We start from the raw sequence: 18144 nt of genomic DNA, 5'->3' as shown, positions 1-18144 counted from the left end.
GCCATGGCTCACAGGCCCAGCTGCTCCACGGCATGTGGGATCTTCCCGGACCGGGGCACGAACCCGTGTCCCCTGCATAGGCAGGCGGACTCCCAACCACTGCGCCACCAGGGAAGCCCTAGAAGCTTTTCTTTCTCATATAAGCTGGTTCACAGGATGCTATTACCTGTTTTAATTAATTCTTTACTTAGATCTTCCTTCATCTTGATGTTGATAGTAAGTTCCCTCATTTTCCGTTTAGCTTCAGTAAGTATGAGTTCTGAATTCCTTAATTTTTGCAAATTCAACTCTTGACTCTCCTGGAGACATTCAATCTTTAAATCTTTAAAATAAAAGAAACAAAACTGAGAAATAAAAACTATCTGCTCAGAAATATTTGACAGAAGTAGAGTTAAAAAAAAAAAAGGCAGACACACAAGCAGTCTAGAGGTAACAGAGGAAGGGACAGACAGAAAAAAAAAAAAAAGGAAAAAATACATGGCAATTGGGACAGTTTCCCAGCTCACAGTGAGTTTTCCTTTCCTTAAAACATATGTATATGCTCTAGTCATATCCTGTAGGTTCTGATACAGTTTTTCATTACCCTTAGATATTCTGCAATTTGACTTTTTCTTTAACCCGAGTTATTTAAGAAAGATATAAAATCTCCAGATAGGTAGAGGTTTTAATTTTTTTCCTACTAACTCATAGTTTTACGGTAATCAGAGAATGTAGTCTCCCCTCTACCCCAGGCTAATAAGAGTGTGGCCTCACACTGTTTCTGTCTTGTACTAGAACATAAATCAATTACCTCACTCTTTTAGCTCAGCTGACATTTTTTTCACAGTGAGACTTCCTCAGTGAAGGAGCTGGTGCACTGATTTACATCCTGACATTAAGTTTCTTACCTGGTTGTAGACCAGTAACAAACAGTTCAAGGATGGCTACTTGGGTAGCACTTATCTACACTATTTATACATTTTAAAAATTTATCTCAATTTCATTTTTTAATATTACACGCATAAGCTCAAATTTATTTTTAATTATTTATCTTTGGTTGCACTGGGTCTTCGTTGTTGCACGCAGGCTTTCTCTAGTTGAGGTGAGCAGGGGCTACTCTTCATTGAGGTGAGCAGGCTTCTCATTGCGGTGGCTTCTCTTGTGGACCACGGGCTCTAGGTGTGAGGGCTTCAGTAGTTGTGGCTCATGGGCTCTAGGGCGCAGGCTCAGTAGTTGTGGTGCATGGGCTTAGTTGCTCTGCAGCATGTGGGATCTTCCCGGACCAGGGCTCGAACCCATGTCCCCTGCATTGGCAGGCGGATTCTTAACCACTGTGCCACCAGGGAAGTCCCCCATAGGCTCTTAAAAAGATGCTATTTTCACAGTGTACGACTTATCACGTTATTTATATTCTCTGTACTCTTACTCTTGGTGTTGTGACCACACATAGGCTAAGAGAAATGAGCTAAAATCTCCACGTATACTTTTTGCAACATAAATGTCTTTTATGCTGTTTTTTGATGCATAAAAATTCTCATCAATTGTGAACATTATAAGCACCCACTTAACTAAGTTGGCTCTAATGCCAAATATATCACTAATGGTAGGCATGGGTGCCAGGGAAGCAGTAGACAGCTAGTAAATTACTTAAGATGCATTTTAAAGAAGTCAAGAGTACAATGTATATCAATTCACCTTTGAATATAAAATCCCCATTCTGAGAGATTTAGCCTATAACTCTAGCTTGAATTGATTGGTGGAAAAACTGCTTTCATTAAGGAGTAAAAACGAACAAAAATTCAGAGGTAGAGCAGAGAACACAAAGGAAAAGCCGGGAAAGCACTCCTAATCAAGTTCCCATCTTGGAGAATTCCCAGATGCTTCTTAAATTATTGCCTGAAGAAAAAGAGAGGTGTCATAAATATTAGATCTAAAGTACTTGAGAAAGTCTGTGTACCTTCATTCTCCAATCTTGACTTTTGTGTTTGATCCTGAATATCATTCAATTCAACAAGAGAACAAACAGAGCCTGGCTTTTGAATCCACGAGCAACCTTTATGTCTAAAAAAAAATATATATCAGGATCAAAGGTAACTTGTCTGTTAGTGGTTTCTAATCTGCCCTCAAATTAGTTTCCCCCAAAATTATTCTTTAAATTGATTAATTATTCTTTAAATGATTAATATAAAATAAATGGAACTTACTAATATTCCACAAAATAAAAAGATATCCCCCACCATGTTGGACCCAGTGGAAAATTCATCATGTTTGTTGCCACTGTGGCAGCAGAATTAGGAAATCCAAAATCATTCTCTCTGAAAATTAAAATTCAACCACCATAAATGCTTTAAAGCAAAATTATTTTACAGTTGTTAGACTGATGGCTTGTGTTCAAACACTGGTTTCATAACACATTAGTTGACAGTACATGTAGCAAAAACCACTTAACTCTCCTACTAAATGGAAAAAGATATACTTTAATGAAAAAAACCTACATCTGTATATATTAATTGCATCACGTAATTATGTTTATTAAATCAGTCTATATTAACATACCTAATTTCAGATTTCTCTTGGCCTTCTGACTCATCGTCACTGCTATCAGAAAACTGGCAGTGGAGGACTTCATCCTGCTCTTCTAAGTGACCCAGCAGCATCTGACTTCGTGTTCGAAATCCGGCAACTAGTCGATCCAGAGAGTATACAGAAGGACTTGTGTAGACCTTACAAGTGATTCCCCCACCCAACAACAAAAAACGTGATTTTTAAAGTGTCTGTTTTTATCCTATCACTCAAAATGTTTTTTAAAGAGGTTAGACAGGTACTCTTAAAATAGCCAATCACTGAAAATATATATTCCCCCCCCCGCCCACAAAAAAAGTCAAAATTCATTTCACAATACTATTGTGCCTCATGGACACACACTTCTTTCAGAATCTATACATAGCTCTTCCTCTTCTAGAAAGCTTGTATAGCTTCAGGGAAAATAGCACTCAAAAATGAAACCAAAAAGAGGCATGAGTGAAAACATCACAGCTTTTTTTAATATATTTTTTTTAAGATTTATTATTTATTTATTTATTATTTTTGGCTGCGTTGGGTCTTAGTCGCGGCATGCGGGATCTTCGTTGAGGCACGCGGGATCTTTCATTGTAGCGTGTGTACTTCTCTCTAGTTGTGGCCTGCGGGTTTTCTCTTCTCTAGCTGTGGCGCGCAGGCTCCAGGGCGCATGGGCTCTGTAGTTGTGGCACACCGGCTCTAGTTGAGACATGTGAGCTCAATAGTTGTGGCACGCAGGCTTAGTTGCCCCTCGGCATGTGGGATCTTAGTTCCCTGACCAGGCCCTGCACTGTAAGTGGATTCTTTACCACTGGACCACCAGGGAAGTCCCAACATCACAGCTCTTAAACATAGCTCAGGCACTCCCCAACAGGTGTGAAGCCCATACACAGTGTAATAGGAGACAACTGTTACCCACCCCACCGCAATCTTCCCACTTCTGAACACTTGGAGAATTGCAGTGCTGCTAAGGTCTGCAATTCCCCTCTAATCCAAATCCCACCACATGAAGAAATCCAGAGCCACTACCACTCCTTCTGCCAGGGCAAAATATTCCCGATTTGGAAATTTGAATGTATTTATTCAGACTTTACATGTAGTAGTCAGGGAGAGCTGAATTAATGCTCTAAGTGACACTTAATATGTATCATGGGATAAATAGATTTTCATGGACTAGCCTGGAAACTTTCTATATTATTATTCTATTGGCCTTAAGTTCTCAAAAATTCACCTTGGAAAACAATGAATTAGATATTGCCTTTATACTTTTATTCTAGTTTCTGTTACCAAATATTTCCTTTTTAACCACTTCTCTATAACCAAACCTCAGGGTGATTTCTCAAAAAAGGTAAATAATAAGATCTTAGAGGAGACATTCAATTTATTAATATAAATCATTATAAGCTATTAAAATTACTACACAGTAGAATGTGTATATCACATGGTGTGAAGATTCAATTGATGTAGGTCCTTTACACACCACCTCCCAGGAAAGCCAACCTAATACTGGGTATTCCTTGATACTTGATTTTTGTGCCTCCACTGTTGGTCACCTAATAAGACCATCCGTCACATCAGCACCATGATGGATGGGGGGGGTAAAGTTTTCTAGGTGGCCTCCCGATTCTGGGGTACAGAGATTACTTACAGAAGAACCAACTCAAGAAGTATTTATCTAACAAGCACATTGTACCTAGCATGGCCGTCTGCACCATAACCAACAGGATTCAACGCTGCTCTTTGTTGGGGGTGGGGGTGGGGGCTGGGAGGAGGGCTTTATTTCAGGAGCAAATAAAACTTTTTGTTCAGAATCAAACTTTGTTCTCTGGGATTGTAACTTGCTTTAAAATTTTCTTTTTACAAAGAAAAGCAAATGACCCAGCTTAATAATGAACACCAAATGGGTTCTGCCACAATGAGTAACATTCAGTAAATTAATTCCTTAACAGTCATTCCACCCAAAAGAATGGTTCTTAGCCCCTTCTGGCTCACCAAACCTTCTATAATCTGGCCCCTTCCTACCTAAGTGTTGGGTCCTGCTTTCAGTTGCTTCTGCACTCCCTGCTCCCAACAAAGAATATTTTTGCATTTTCAACCATACCCCAAGCAACACTGATCACAATGTTAGTACTCAATAAGCTGAGTAATAATTCAGATAACTGAAGTGTATCCAACTAGAAGGCAATTTTTTTATTCTAACCATTTTTTCTGAGAATTACATAGCAACAGGACTGGACAGAACTTTAAAGATTAGAGTTCAACTCATCCCATGTTTGACTCTCCTCTGTAATACTGCAAATTATCATTTAACCTCTGCTTAAACAAATTCACTGTGGGGACCCGCACAAGCCCTGAGACCTCTCATATTACTTTGACAGTTCTCACTAATAAACCCCTCTTTATATTGCCTTAGCACTGTATCTCATTGGTCCTAGTTCTAGAGACAAAGTCTAACAGTAATGATAAGCCTTCAAATATTTGAAAGCAGTTATCATGTCTCCTCTGAATCAGACTAAATCTAGAGTTACTTCAGATTTTCTCCAAGGTCCTTCAGCAACTTGGTTGTTCTCCAAAAATAATCTAATTTGACTTAGGTGTTGTACCCAGACCTGAGTGTAATATTCTCAATCATCATATAAGATAATCTCTTCTCACTAGTGATGCATTTGATTTTGTTTCATGAGGTGTGTTGCAACTCATTTACCACAGACTGTGGCTTTCACATATTTAATTTTGTAGTTGAATTTGAGAGTTCCACAAAGGTTTATAAGATGTACTTTGTCATTTTGCTCCTGTGAAGTTGGTATGTTTTGCAGGAATGAGTGCTGGGCTGGCAAGGCAACCTGGTCAAAGCTCAGCAGACACATCTCACACGGCTCTGCTTCACCATGAGCAACAATCTATGCAAAGAAGTGATTAAAAAGCAAAACTAATTAATTATTTTGTGAGAAAAAAATGGCCTTTGTGTGAAAGATAAAATCTTAATGAAAACTGAAAAGGCTGTTGACTTCATTGTATGGGATTTAATGCATAAGAATTTTGTGACTCAATAAAAATGTAATTCATTCAGGAAAAACAGAAAAGATTTTACAGATATTTCCACTTTTGTGAGTTTGGAGATTCCAGAAGGTTTAAAAAATATATCCTTGGGACTTCCCTGGTGATCCAGTAGTAGAGAATCCACCTTCCAATGCAGGGGACGCGGGTTCGATCCCCGGTCAGGGAACTAAGATCCCACATGCCACAGGGCAACTAAGCCTGCGTGCCACAACTACTGAGCACCTCAATGAGAGAGCCCGCATGCCACAAACTACAGAGCCCACGCACCCTGGAGCCCATGCACCACAACTAGAGAGAGAAAAACCCTCATGCCACAACTAGAGAGAAGCCTGTGTGCTGCAACGAGGAGCTCACGCACCGCAATGAAAAAGAAAGATCCCACATGCCGCAACTAAGACTCGAGGCAGCCAAAAGAAAAAAAAAGAAAGAAAGAAAGAAAAAAAAATCCCTTAAGAACATTTTTGTTGGTTTTCTTACTATACAATTATGTCAAGTACTGAAAGTGATATTATTTACCTATTGCTTTTATTTCCTTTTCATAATACAATATTTTATCAAATCTAAAATGTCATCAACTGTAAGACACACCATTATTTTTATACCAGCAAGAAAGAAAAAAGCTATCCTCTATGACATACCATCAATTGTAAAACATATCCTACCACCAAAGATGATAAAGTGAAAAAAAAATGTGAGTCTTATAATCCATGAAAAATGGTAGTATCATCAGCATATGTGGTATTATTTTAAACCTAAGTAAAGACTGGTACCACTTTGTAATTTTTTCCTTCCAAAGTGCCTTTTTGGTATTTACCACATTAAGAAAATAGAAACCTCTGTTACATTTTTTTCCTTAAATTTAAATCAGATTCAATTTTACATGAGTTTACATTAGATGAGTTTCTGGTATCTGTTGAGACAAATGAGTTTCTTTCTCGTTTTTCCTAATAATTTGGTAAATTATACTATTTAGTTGTGAAGGGCAATTTCTTTAGGATTTCTACATAAGTAGATAAATCCTAAAATTCCATTTTGGAATTAAACTTTTTAGATTAAGAGATGGTTGCAAACAACTTAAATGTGCAACAATAGGAAAAAGTACACAATGGTATGTCCTTAGGATAAAATATTATTACCTGTCAAAATCATGATATAGAATATTTAATGACTGTCAAGCATTTGTGATACATTAAGTGAGAAAAGCTAGCTACAAAAGTATATATATATATGTTTTATATATATATATATAATACACTTTTAAAATAAATGAGATCTTTTCACTCTTCCCCTCCAATATGTATAAACAAGCATATAAGAAATAAAATCAAACTCTTGCGGTACGCGGGCCTCTCACTGCTGTGGCCTCTCCCGTTGCGGAGCACAGGCTCCGGATGCGCAGGCTCAGAGGCCACGGCTCATGGGCCCAGCCCCTCCGCGGTATGTGGAATCTTCCCGGACCGGGGCACGAACCTGTGTCCCCTGCATCGGCAGGCGGACTCTCAACCACTGCGCCACCAGGGAAGCCCAAAATCAAACTCTTTATGCAATCAATTTAAAAACTAATTAAGCTATTGTTCCCCTTTTCCTTTGAAAGTATTTTAAGTCAAGGAAATATTTCCCTTGTCAGGCTATTTTTACTTCAAGAAAATATTTGAGGTAAATTCTAAAAGAAAATATTAGAGCTGGAAAATATTAGCTCAACTTCTGCCAAGGAGACAGGAATCCAGAAAAAAATGAAATGGTGAAAAAATGAAATGAGATTTCAGACATCTTCTTTAGCTTAATTTAACTAGTTTTGGTATTTAATATGAAACGTTCCACTCACTCTAGAACAACGGAACAGGAAACAGGACTTGAACAAGGCTTGGCAGGTTTTGTGTCTTTCCATGCAAGCCTTCATGTCTGCTGCAGTAACCAGTCCAAGCAAGAGTGGGGACCAGGATTCCTGGACACACAATAGGAGCAAGAGAACTCTCAAAACTGCTGATCATATTACCTTTGCATTTTCTCCCTTTTCCCCTTCTTTTAGTGGCTAGAAGGGTTCTTTAGGGGTAGAAGGAAAATTTTAAAAACAAAACTAAGAATTTGCTGATTTGAATATATGTCCATCCATGGTGAAGGAAACAGCACTAGGAGTAAGTGTTGCCATTCCTCAACATAATGCAGAAGTCTCTCTGGTCAGGTCTTTTCCTTCCATGTCACAGCAATCTTTTGGCAAACTCACTGGTTCTTTCTTTCTGTTACATCTTAATCCCACTTGGTCATAAGGGAACTTTGAGATTACCTGTAACCACAGAGGAGCTACAAGTCTTATAGTATATCTGCCCTCTCCTAAGCTATGGTAACCACACAATATGTTTTCCAGACCAAAACCCTTGAAAGTGAAAGGGGGCAATGAAACTAATTAAAAATTTTAAAAATAATAATTTGCTAATTTGAAACAATAACTGTGGAAGTCTTTATTCCAGTCATGGCTGTTTCAGGTCTAATCAAACAACTAGAGATAAGAACAGAGGGGCCTAGGGACCTCCCTAGTGGCACAGTGGTTAAGAATCCACCTGCCAGTACAGGGGACATGGGTTCGAGCCCTGGTCCGGGAAGATCCCACATGCCGTGGAGCAACTAAGCCCATGCGCCACAACTACAGAGCTTGCGCCTTAGAGCCCGCAAGCCACAACTACTAAGCCCACGTGCCACAACTACTACTGAAGCCCGCGCTCCTGGAGCCCGTGCTCCGCAACAAGAGAAGCCACTGCAATGAGAAGTCCGCGCACTGCAACAAAGAGTAGCCCCCACTCGCTGCAACTAGAGAAAGCCCGCATGCAGCAATGAAGACCCCATGCAGCCAAAAAAAAATTTAAAAAAAAAACAAAAAATGAACAGAAACAGGAAATTCTTTCACATTCCTAGCCAATAGTAAAAAAAAATTTTTTTAATATAGAAGACTTGATATATAATAAGCTGAATTAATAGATATCCAAGTTGAATCCTACAAAGACCTTATCCTTCTTCTCAAATGTTCTATGCAAATTTACCATGTATTCAACCAAGAAGAAAATGTCAATAACTCTAAAAACTTTAACTGAAATTAATAGTTAACAATGGTTTAAATTTTAAATCCAACCACTCAAAACTGAAAACTATAGAGGTAACAGTAGCATCTGTCCTACTTGTTCTGAGGCATGGAGCCTGGGACATAGTAGAGGCACCCCATGAACATGTGTTAGGATGCAGTGTGCCAGGCACTTTTGGAGTCACCATCTCATGTAAATCCTCCATACACCCCCTCAGGTCCCCCATTCTGACAGATAAGGAGCCTGGGGTTCACACGGTTTTAGTCATCCATCCAGGCCTACACCGTAGAGATGGTATCCACACCCAAGCCAGCCTGACTGCAAAGTCTATGACACCTCTCATATTTCTTATCCCTCTGACTGTAACCAATGTATAGATCTCAAACAAATCATTTCCAGTCCTAAAATTAATAAATGGAAACCAAAATTCATGAATCTGCTAATTAGTCTTTTCCATGGTGGAGATTCCTTGATTTTTCAAGAGAAATCAGTGTGTGCACATATTGACCACCCACACACATATTTTTAATAAATAAATAAAAATTAAGATGAAACTTCATATTCACTTTTATATAGTCTTGATTATGTCAGACTTGGCAAGACTGAATAACACATAAATGTCATTTTGAAAATAATCAGACAGACCAAATAAGTCAAAATAAATACCTCCAACCTCATCAACTTGGTGTGATTAAAGACAGAAAAAATTCATGAAGATATCAGACTTATTAGTCATGACTGAAAATACAATGGCAAAGGGTAGCTTTTTTCTCCTTGATAAATGTAAGCATTATCTTCAACTATTCCTTCCAAATATATCTATACATTCTCTTACCTATTAATTTTTTATTAAAAAGAAGCATGATTTAAAAAAGAGTATACATAACAAACAAAAAAGAAGAGTATAAACAAAAGTGTATGAAACCAAATGGAAAAACAACCCGCTAAGACTATACAAATACACTGTGATATTATATTATATACAATATTTTAAAAATCTCATAATAAAAAAGAAATTAATGCTTAGACTTTACCTTCCTGGAATCTGATCTTCCTGGAATATAAATATAACGCCCCAAACGGGTATCAAATGGTACAGTATATGGTCTCTTTTCAGGTATCCTGGCATCTGGCCCATCTCCACAAGTTTCCTTAACTGAGGAAGTCATTGACAGGTTAAGTTTTGTTAGTTCTTCACTCAGTTGATCCACAAGAAGTTGTTGTTCTATTATTTTTTCATTCTTTGTAGAAGAGAGATAAGAATTTTAAAAACAGAGAACCTCAGTATGTGTGTAATGATTAAAAATAACTGAACATCGTCCAAAATTACAACTACCTTAACAAAACAGTAAAACCTCATTCATCCAAAGACTAGCCTTCTGGGACTTCCCTGGCGGTCCAGTGTTTAAGACTCCACACTTCCACAGCAGGGGGCGCAGGTTCCATCCCTGGTCGGGGAACTAAGATCCTGCAGGCTGCGTGGCGCAGGCAAAAAAAAAAAAATTTTTTTTCTAAAAACAAAAAAACAAAGACTAGCCTTCTGGTGTTCACAAGAATTGAGGATTGTCCTGAGTGGTAAAAACTTTTGAATAGTAAGCACCAATGAATACTGCCTAAAGAGTGTGCAAGACAGTGCCCCACACAGTGATTGGTTAGCCTGCCAACCTGAAGCACTATGATTAGCTGATCTTTATAAAAGTTCGAACCTTCAGAGTGAAATCCATGAAGTAACAAGAGACGAGAAAGTTGAAAAGTGTAGAAAATCGCAAATAGCTGAGGTGACAGCGAAGGGGACAGAAAGTGGTAACAGATGCAGTGAAGTGAAAGCCTTTACTCAGTGAAAAACAAAGCCAGAAACACAAAGAGATAGAAGATAGGCAATTGAGAGTCGTGGGAGAAAGAACTTGGAAATCAAAGGCAGAATAAATTATATGGGGGGGGGGAGACACCGTGTGTGGTTTAGCTTCTTACATATCCTCTAAAGAAAAATTTTGAAGTATATCCAATCTAGAAAGCTCTAACATCAATCTTTGTTTTATAAGCACAAAATTATGTAAACAAGAAATGTCATTCATCTTAATATTTCACATGTATTATAATGTTTAAATAGGAGAAAAAAAAACCTTAAACTTTCACTGTGTTAATGCTGAGCTATAAAATGTAACTTTATTTTAAAAGTCATGTATTCAGATAAGTAAAATATAAAACATCAATAGCATAAAAGTTGACGGGGGATATTAAATGGAGTCCTTATACTCTCTAGGAAAAGGGTAAAAATACCAATTAATATTAGACTGTATTAAGTCAAGGGTGCATGGTATACTCTCCAGAATAACCACTAAAAAAAGTGAAAGTACAACTTCTAAGGTAATGAAGTAAATTTAAAAATACACAATTAATCTAAAAGAAGGTAAGAAGGAGAGAAAAAGGAACATAGAGCAGATAGGATAAGTAAAAATCACAATGGTGGGATTATAACCAGAATGTAAGAGTAATTATGTTAAAATCAGAAATGAACTAAGTAATCCAATTAAAGGATAAGGACTGTCAGAAAGAATTGTAAAATTATCTAACCTGCTAATTACAAGAAACACAACTAAAATAGACACAGAAGGATTAAAAAGAAGATGGAAAAAGAGATACCATGTAAATATTAATCAAAATAAAGCTGGTATAGCTATATTAATATAAAATAGACTTTAAGGCAAAAACCATTGGAAGAGATAAAATGAGGTAAAAAGTGATTTAAAAAAAAAGGTCAATTCACCAGGATGATATAACAATTCTACATTTCTATGTACTTAATAACCGAGCTTAAATATATATAATGCAAAAATGGTCACTATTCTCAAGACAAATCCAAAATTATAGTGGGAGATTTTAACATCACTCTAAATCACTGATATGACAAAAAGACCCCAAAAAAGTGAGTAAAAATATAGATTTGAATAACGGGATAAACAGGATTAAGAGAATCCAATGATTGCAGAATACACTTTCTTTTCAAACACTTCTGTAGTACCTACAAAAACTGGCCTTATGCTAAGCCATAAAGCAATTTTCAACACAAAGAACTGAAATCATACAATTAAGCTAAAAATTAATAAATGCAACTAAGCTAAAAATTAATAAAAAGAAATCCTCCCTGTGTTGGAAATAAAATAACTATACAACCCATAGGTCAAAGAAAAAAGTCACAATAAAAATTAGGAAATATTTTGAGGCAAATGTGGAATGCACATAAAAATAAGCTTAGGAGGAAACATATAAATTTAAATGCATATATTATATCTAAAAATATATAGAAAGGCTAAAAATCAATGAACTAAGCATCCATCTAAAGAATTTAGACTCCTAGAGAAATGGAAATAAAGACAAAAATAAACACATGGGACCTAATGAAACTTAAAAGCTTTTGCACAGCAAAGGAAACCATAAACAAGACCAAAAGACAACCCTCAGAAGGGGAGAAAATATTTGCAAATGAAGCAACTGACAAAGGATTAATCTCCAAAATTTATAAGCAGCTCATGCAGCTCAATAACAAAAAAACAAACAACCCAATCCAAAAATGGGCAGAAGACCTAAATAGACATTTCTCCACAGAAGATATACAGACTGCCAACAAACACATGAAAGGATGCTCAACATCTTTACTCATTAGAGAAATGCAAATCAAAACTACAATGAGATATCATCTCACACCAGTCAGAATGGCCATCATCAAAAAATCTAGAAACAATAAATGCTGGAGAGGGTGTGGAAAAAAGGGAACACTCTTGCACTGCTGGTGGGAATGTGAATTGGTACAGCCACTATGGAGAACGGTATGGAGGTTCCTTAAAAAACTACAAATAGGGCTTCCCTGGTGGCGCGGTGGTTGAGAGTCCGCCTGCCGATGCGGGGGACACGGGTTCGTGCCCCGGTCCGGGAGGATCCCACATGCTGTGGAGCGGCTGGGCCCGTGAGCCGTGGCCGCTGAGCCTGCGCGTCTGGAGCCTGTGCTCCGCAACGGGAGAGGCCACAGCAGTGAGAGGTCCGCATACCGAAAAAAAAAAAAAAAAAAAAAAAAAAAACAAACTACAAATAGAACTACCATATGACCCAGCAATCCCACTACTGGGCATATACCCTGAGAAAACCATAATTCAAAAAGAGACATGTACCAAAATGTTCATAGCAGCCCTATTTACAATAGCCCGGAGATGGAAACAACCTAAGTGTCCATCATCGGATGAATGGGTAAAGAAGATGTGGCACATATATACAATGGAATATTACTCAGCCATAAAAAGAAACGAAATTGAGCTATTTGTAAAGAGGTGGATGGACCTAGAGTCTGTCATACAGAGTGAAGTAAGTCAGAAAGAGAAAGACAAATACTGTATGTTGACACATATATATGGAATTTAAGAAAAAAAAATGTCATGAAGAACATAGGGGTAAGACAGGAATAAAGACACAGACCTACTAGAGAATGGACTTGAGGATATGGGGAGGGAGAAGGGTAAGCTGTGACAAAGCGAAAGAGCAGCATGGACATATATACACTACCAAACGTAAGGTAGATAGCTAGTGGGAAGCAGCCGCATAGCACAGGGAGATCAGCTCGGTGCTTTGTGACCGCCTGGAGGGGTGGGATAGGGAGGGTGGGAGGGAGACGCAAAAGGGAGGGGATATGGACACATATGTATATGTATAACTGATTAAATTTGTTATAAAGCAAAAAAAAAAAAGAATTTAGAAAGATAGCATAGGATCCTATCCCCCAGAAAAGCAGAAAAAATTAAATAATAAAGATAAGGATAGAAATTAATTAAATAATAAATAAACATATACTAGAGGCGATCAACAAAGTCAAGAATTTCTTCTCTGAAGAGACTAATAAAATTGATAAACCCCTGGTGAAGTTGATCAAGGGAAAAAAAAAGAGAGAAGGCACAAATAACCAGGAATGAAAAGGGGGATATCATCACACGTCTAAAAACATTAAAGAGATAAGAGACTATTACAAACTTATGCAAATAGATATGAAAACTTAGACACAGCTGTTAGATTCTTAGACAAATAAACCTTATCAAAAGGGGGGCAAAAAGAAAATAGGATTGAATTCATAATAAAACATTCCACAAAGAAATGTTCCAGTCCCAAATGTTTTTCAGGTGAATTCAACCAAACATTTAAGGAAGAAATAACACTAATTTTTCACACACTCTTCCAAAGTATAGAAAGAGAAGGAATGCTACCTAACCTATATTATTAGGCTAACCTAATTTGTTACAATATCTAACAAGAATATTTTGAGAAAGGAAAATATAGGCTAATCTCACACATGAATAGAGATGCTAAAATCCTAAACAAAATAATCACAAACCAAATCAAGGACACTTGTAGAAAACAGTTAACACAGCAGACCTGACTGCAATCCTTTGAAAGACCTACTTAAGAGGTTGTCCATTGGCTGGTGTCTGGGAACTTGGATCCTAAGAGGGTTCCCAACACCCTAACTGGTAAGAGTGGCTCACTGTGCTCAAAGTGTTTGTACAGACAAGGTGGTTTATGTTGAACACCTGCTCTCCTTCTGGTAGTCTGGAATTTTGGTACATGCTGGGCAGAGAATGCCTTCATTACCAGCCCTCAATAAAACCTGAGTTTCTTCTGAGTTTCCTTGGTAGACAACATTTCACATGAGTTGTCACAGTCTTTGCTGGGGGAATTAAGCACATGTGGGTGACTCCACTGGGAGACAACTCCTGGAAGCTTGTGCCTGGTTTCTCCAAGACTTCACTCTATGTCCCCGTTCCCTGCTCTCCTTTCATAGTAATAAATCTTAGCCATGAGCACAACTATATGCTGAGTCCTCCTAGTGCATCATCCAACCTGAAGGTGGTCCTGGGGACCCCCAACACAATACATCATGACCCAAAGAAAGGTTTATTCCAGGAATATAAGGTTTGTTTAAAAATTAGAAAAATCAATACAATTCACCACATGAACAGAAAGGGAGGAAATCATGATAAAGAAAAATCATTTGATAAAATTTAATATCCATTCATAATAAAAATTCTCAGCAAAGAAATTTTCCTTGGTTTGATAAAGGATAAATTTAAAAAAATATATATTGGGACTTCCCTGGTGGTCCAGCAGTTAAGACTCCACACTTCCACTGTAGGGGGCACAGGTTGATCCTGGTCAGGGAAGTTCCATGCACTGCACAATGCAGCCAAAAAGTAAAAAAAAAAAAAAAAAAAAAAATCTACAGCAAACATGATACTTAATAGTGAAACAGTGAAAGCTTTTCTTCTGCAGTTGGAAACAAGACAAGGATGCTTGGTATCAACACTTGTATTCAACAATGAATTAAAGATGTCAGTCAATGACGTAAGGTTAAAAAAAAAAACAGAAGGTATAAGGATCATAAAGGAAGAAATAAAAATGTCATCATTTGCAGATGACATAATTATAAATGAAAATCCTAAAGAATTTACATAAAATATCAGAATTAAAAAATGAATTTAATCAGGTTGCTGGGTATAAGCTATCAACATACACAAATCAATACAGTTACACATACCAACAAACAATTAAAATGAAAATCTGAAAAGATTCCATTTATAGTCACATAAAAAAATAAAGTACCTGGGAATGAATCTAACAAAAGATGTGTAATACTTCTACATACACACAAAAAAGTCATTATTAAGAAAAACCAAAGAAAACATGAGTAAATGGAGGAATATACCATGTTCATGGGTTAGTGAAAAGACTCATGATCAAAAGATGTTAACTCTTTCCAAATGTATCTTAGAGATTTAATGCAATCCCAACCAAAATCACAAAAAAGTTTTTTTTTGTTGGTTTTTTTTTTGTTTTTTTTTTTTGTGGTCCTTGGAAAGCTGATTCTAAAATTTATATGGAGCAACCAATACATTCTTGGGGAGGAGGGAAACAGAGCAGAGGCCTTGCTCTACAGAATATCTAGACTTATTAGGAACCTGCAATAAATAAGAAATGTGACATTGGTCCAAAGACAGAAAAACCAATGGGATACAACAGAAGCCCCAGAAATATACAATAGATGCATGCATGAATGAACCTTGACTTATGACAAAGACAGCACTCAGAACAGTGGTGAAAAGATGGCCTTTTCAAAAAGTGACGCTGGAACAAATGGATATCTATATAGAAAAAAATTGAAATTTGACCTTTACTTTACCCCACATGCAAAAATCGATTTCAGGAGAACTGTACAGCAAAATGTAAAAGGCAAAACAATAAAGCTCCCAGAAGATAATATAGAAAGACTCAGTCCAATAGGAAAGCAAGCAAGAAACTCGAATGAGCATTTCACAAAAGAAGGTATCCAAATAGCAAAAAAACATGAAGAAGTGCTCAACTTCACCAGTCATCGGGGAAGTGCAAATTAAAACCACAATAAAATAATATTACATACCTACCAAATTACCTAAGATTTAAAAATTTACAATAACAAATGCTGGCAAGCAAGTGGAGCAGCAGGAATGCTCATACAGTGCTGGTGCAAGTTTAAACTGGAAAAAAGTTTGGTATCATTTACTAAAGTTGAAGATTTGCCTACCCTGTGACCTAGCAATTCAACTCCTAGGCACAAATCCAAAAGAAATGTGTGTGCGTGTGCACCAGGAGACATGTTTAAGAAAATTCATAGAAAAAAATGTCTATCAACAGTAGAATAGAAAAATAAATTGTGGTATATTCATACAATGAAATCCTGTACAGCTATAAACTAATCAAGCTACAGCTACACACAACAACGTGGATGAATCAGAACAGATAAAATGTTCAATAAAAGCAACCAGATACTAAAGAATATATATTGAATGATTAAATTTATAAAAATTCCAAAAACTAAACTGTAGTGTTCAAGGATACATAGTAAAACCACAAAGCAAAGCAAGGAAATTATCATTATGAAAATTAGGAGAGCAGCTCTCTCCAAGGAGGAGAGACTAAGGGCTTCCGAGGGGCTGGCAGTGTGCTATTTCTTGAACTGGTGGTGGTTACCCAGCTGTTCTCTTTGTGATAAATCACTGAACAACACATATTATTTTATATATGTTTTATGTTTTTAAATTATTACAGAATTATAAGGGTTAAAAAAGAAAACAAAAATATTGTCAAAATCAAAGTCTAATTTGTCCTAAATCAGATTATTACTCAGAGCAGTAGTTACTCCTTGATTGGAAGCTAAAGGCTTTAAATGAAATTAACTGTTTGGGGGGTGGTAGGGTTCATAGCCAGGGAGTATAATATTTAGGGACATACCATGTTACTCTGCAGGCACATCCATGTTAATACAGAAAAGCTAAGATAGAGAAATTGAAAGATTTAGCCAAAATTAAAGAGCAAATCACTGATGGAGTATAAAATGATAATCTAACAAATCAAAAAGTTTAAATTATGTGTTTACCTTCCAACACTTAACAATATCACATTGCCTATTACTTTGGCAAACAATGGAAGGGAAAGTATAAAGAAATGATAACCATAATATGATTTGCAAATTAAGTTCCTGGGTATAAGGTTTTGTATTTTTGAAATATAAGTCAAGCTAACAATAAAAATGTTTTCCCTTCACACCAATTTAGGAGGAAAACTGTAATAACTCTTTCAGGTGCTTGTGTTCAGAACTCCATCTGAAACCTATTTTTGCAAACATTCCCACTTATCATTTACAATGCTATTTTATTTAGTCATGTACTATTCCAATGAAATATACAGAGCAAGGTACATTAAAAAACTCTACCTGCAACCTATTCACTTTTTGCGCTTCTTTCAAAGATATAACATGTCCTTTGTTTTCCTGCATCATCATTTGCATTTGATTCTTTAGTTCCTTCACTTCCAGGTCCTTCTGATTAAATACTACTTCATCAGCAGCAAGAGCACACTGGGGGGAGGGAAAGAAAGCACAAGAGAGATTCAATGTGGAAAATACTCGAGAGAGAGCCCACATAATATCAAAAAACTGTGGTTTAATGACACCTTGAAGATGTCTCTTAAAATTTTCTTATCCTTTGTTTTTGGTTTCTTTATAAGAAAGGCGGAAACAGCTGAGAGGACCTATTACTGATATAATGTAAGAATTAATCACCACGAAGATAGGAAGATTTTCCTTATTTTTATTTCCTGCATTTTAAGATTGAAGCCAGTTATTCAAGTTCTAGAGTACATTCAATGAGATTTTTATAAGTTTTCTAGAATTGCCATGAGATTTTTTTTTTTTTTTTTTTCTTTTTGCGGTATGCGGGCCTCTCACTGTTGTGGCCTCTCCCGTTGCGGAGCACAGGCTCCGGATGCGCAGGCCCAGCGGCCATGGCTCACGGGCCCAGCCGCTCCGCGGCATATGGGATCCTCCCAGACCGGGGCACGAACCCGTATCCCCTGCATCGGCAGGCGGACTCTCAACCACTGCGCCACCAGGGAGGCCCTG

At 37.1% G+C, this 18144-nt stretch overlaps 1 protein-coding gene across 4 annotated transcripts in view; it reads right to left on the bottom strand.

Annotated features, from left to right (window-relative positions):
- The window catches only part of KIF27 (kinesin family member 27), a 93673-nt gene that overhangs the window by 54445 nt on the left and 21084 nt on the right, over nucleotides 1-18144 (bottom strand). For all 4 annotated transcript variants that reach the window (XM_082610926.1, XM_082610928.1, XM_082610927.1 and 1 more), the window contains 5 exons: nucleotides 17458-17601; nucleotides 9707-9913; nucleotides 2536-2702; nucleotides 1937-2040; nucleotides 167-322 (listed from right to left, as the gene is read on the bottom strand). In XM_082610926.1, coding sequence (XP_082467052.1) covers nucleotides 167-322; nucleotides 1937-2040; nucleotides 2536-2702; nucleotides 9707-9913; nucleotides 17458-17601 — 778 coding nt within the window. The remainder of the gene's footprint in view (nucleotides 1-166; nucleotides 323-1936; nucleotides 2041-2535; nucleotides 2703-9706; nucleotides 9914-17457; nucleotides 17602-18144) is intronic.

The sequence above is a fragment of the Mesoplodon mirus genome (assembly GCF_964341445.2).
Source record: "Mesoplodon mirus genome assembly, chromosome: 1".
Taxonomy (NCBI): Eukaryota; Metazoa; Chordata; class Mammalia; order Artiodactyla; family Ziphiidae; genus Mesoplodon; species Mesoplodon mirus.
This window is presented reverse-complemented; position numbering and strand designations above follow the sequence as displayed.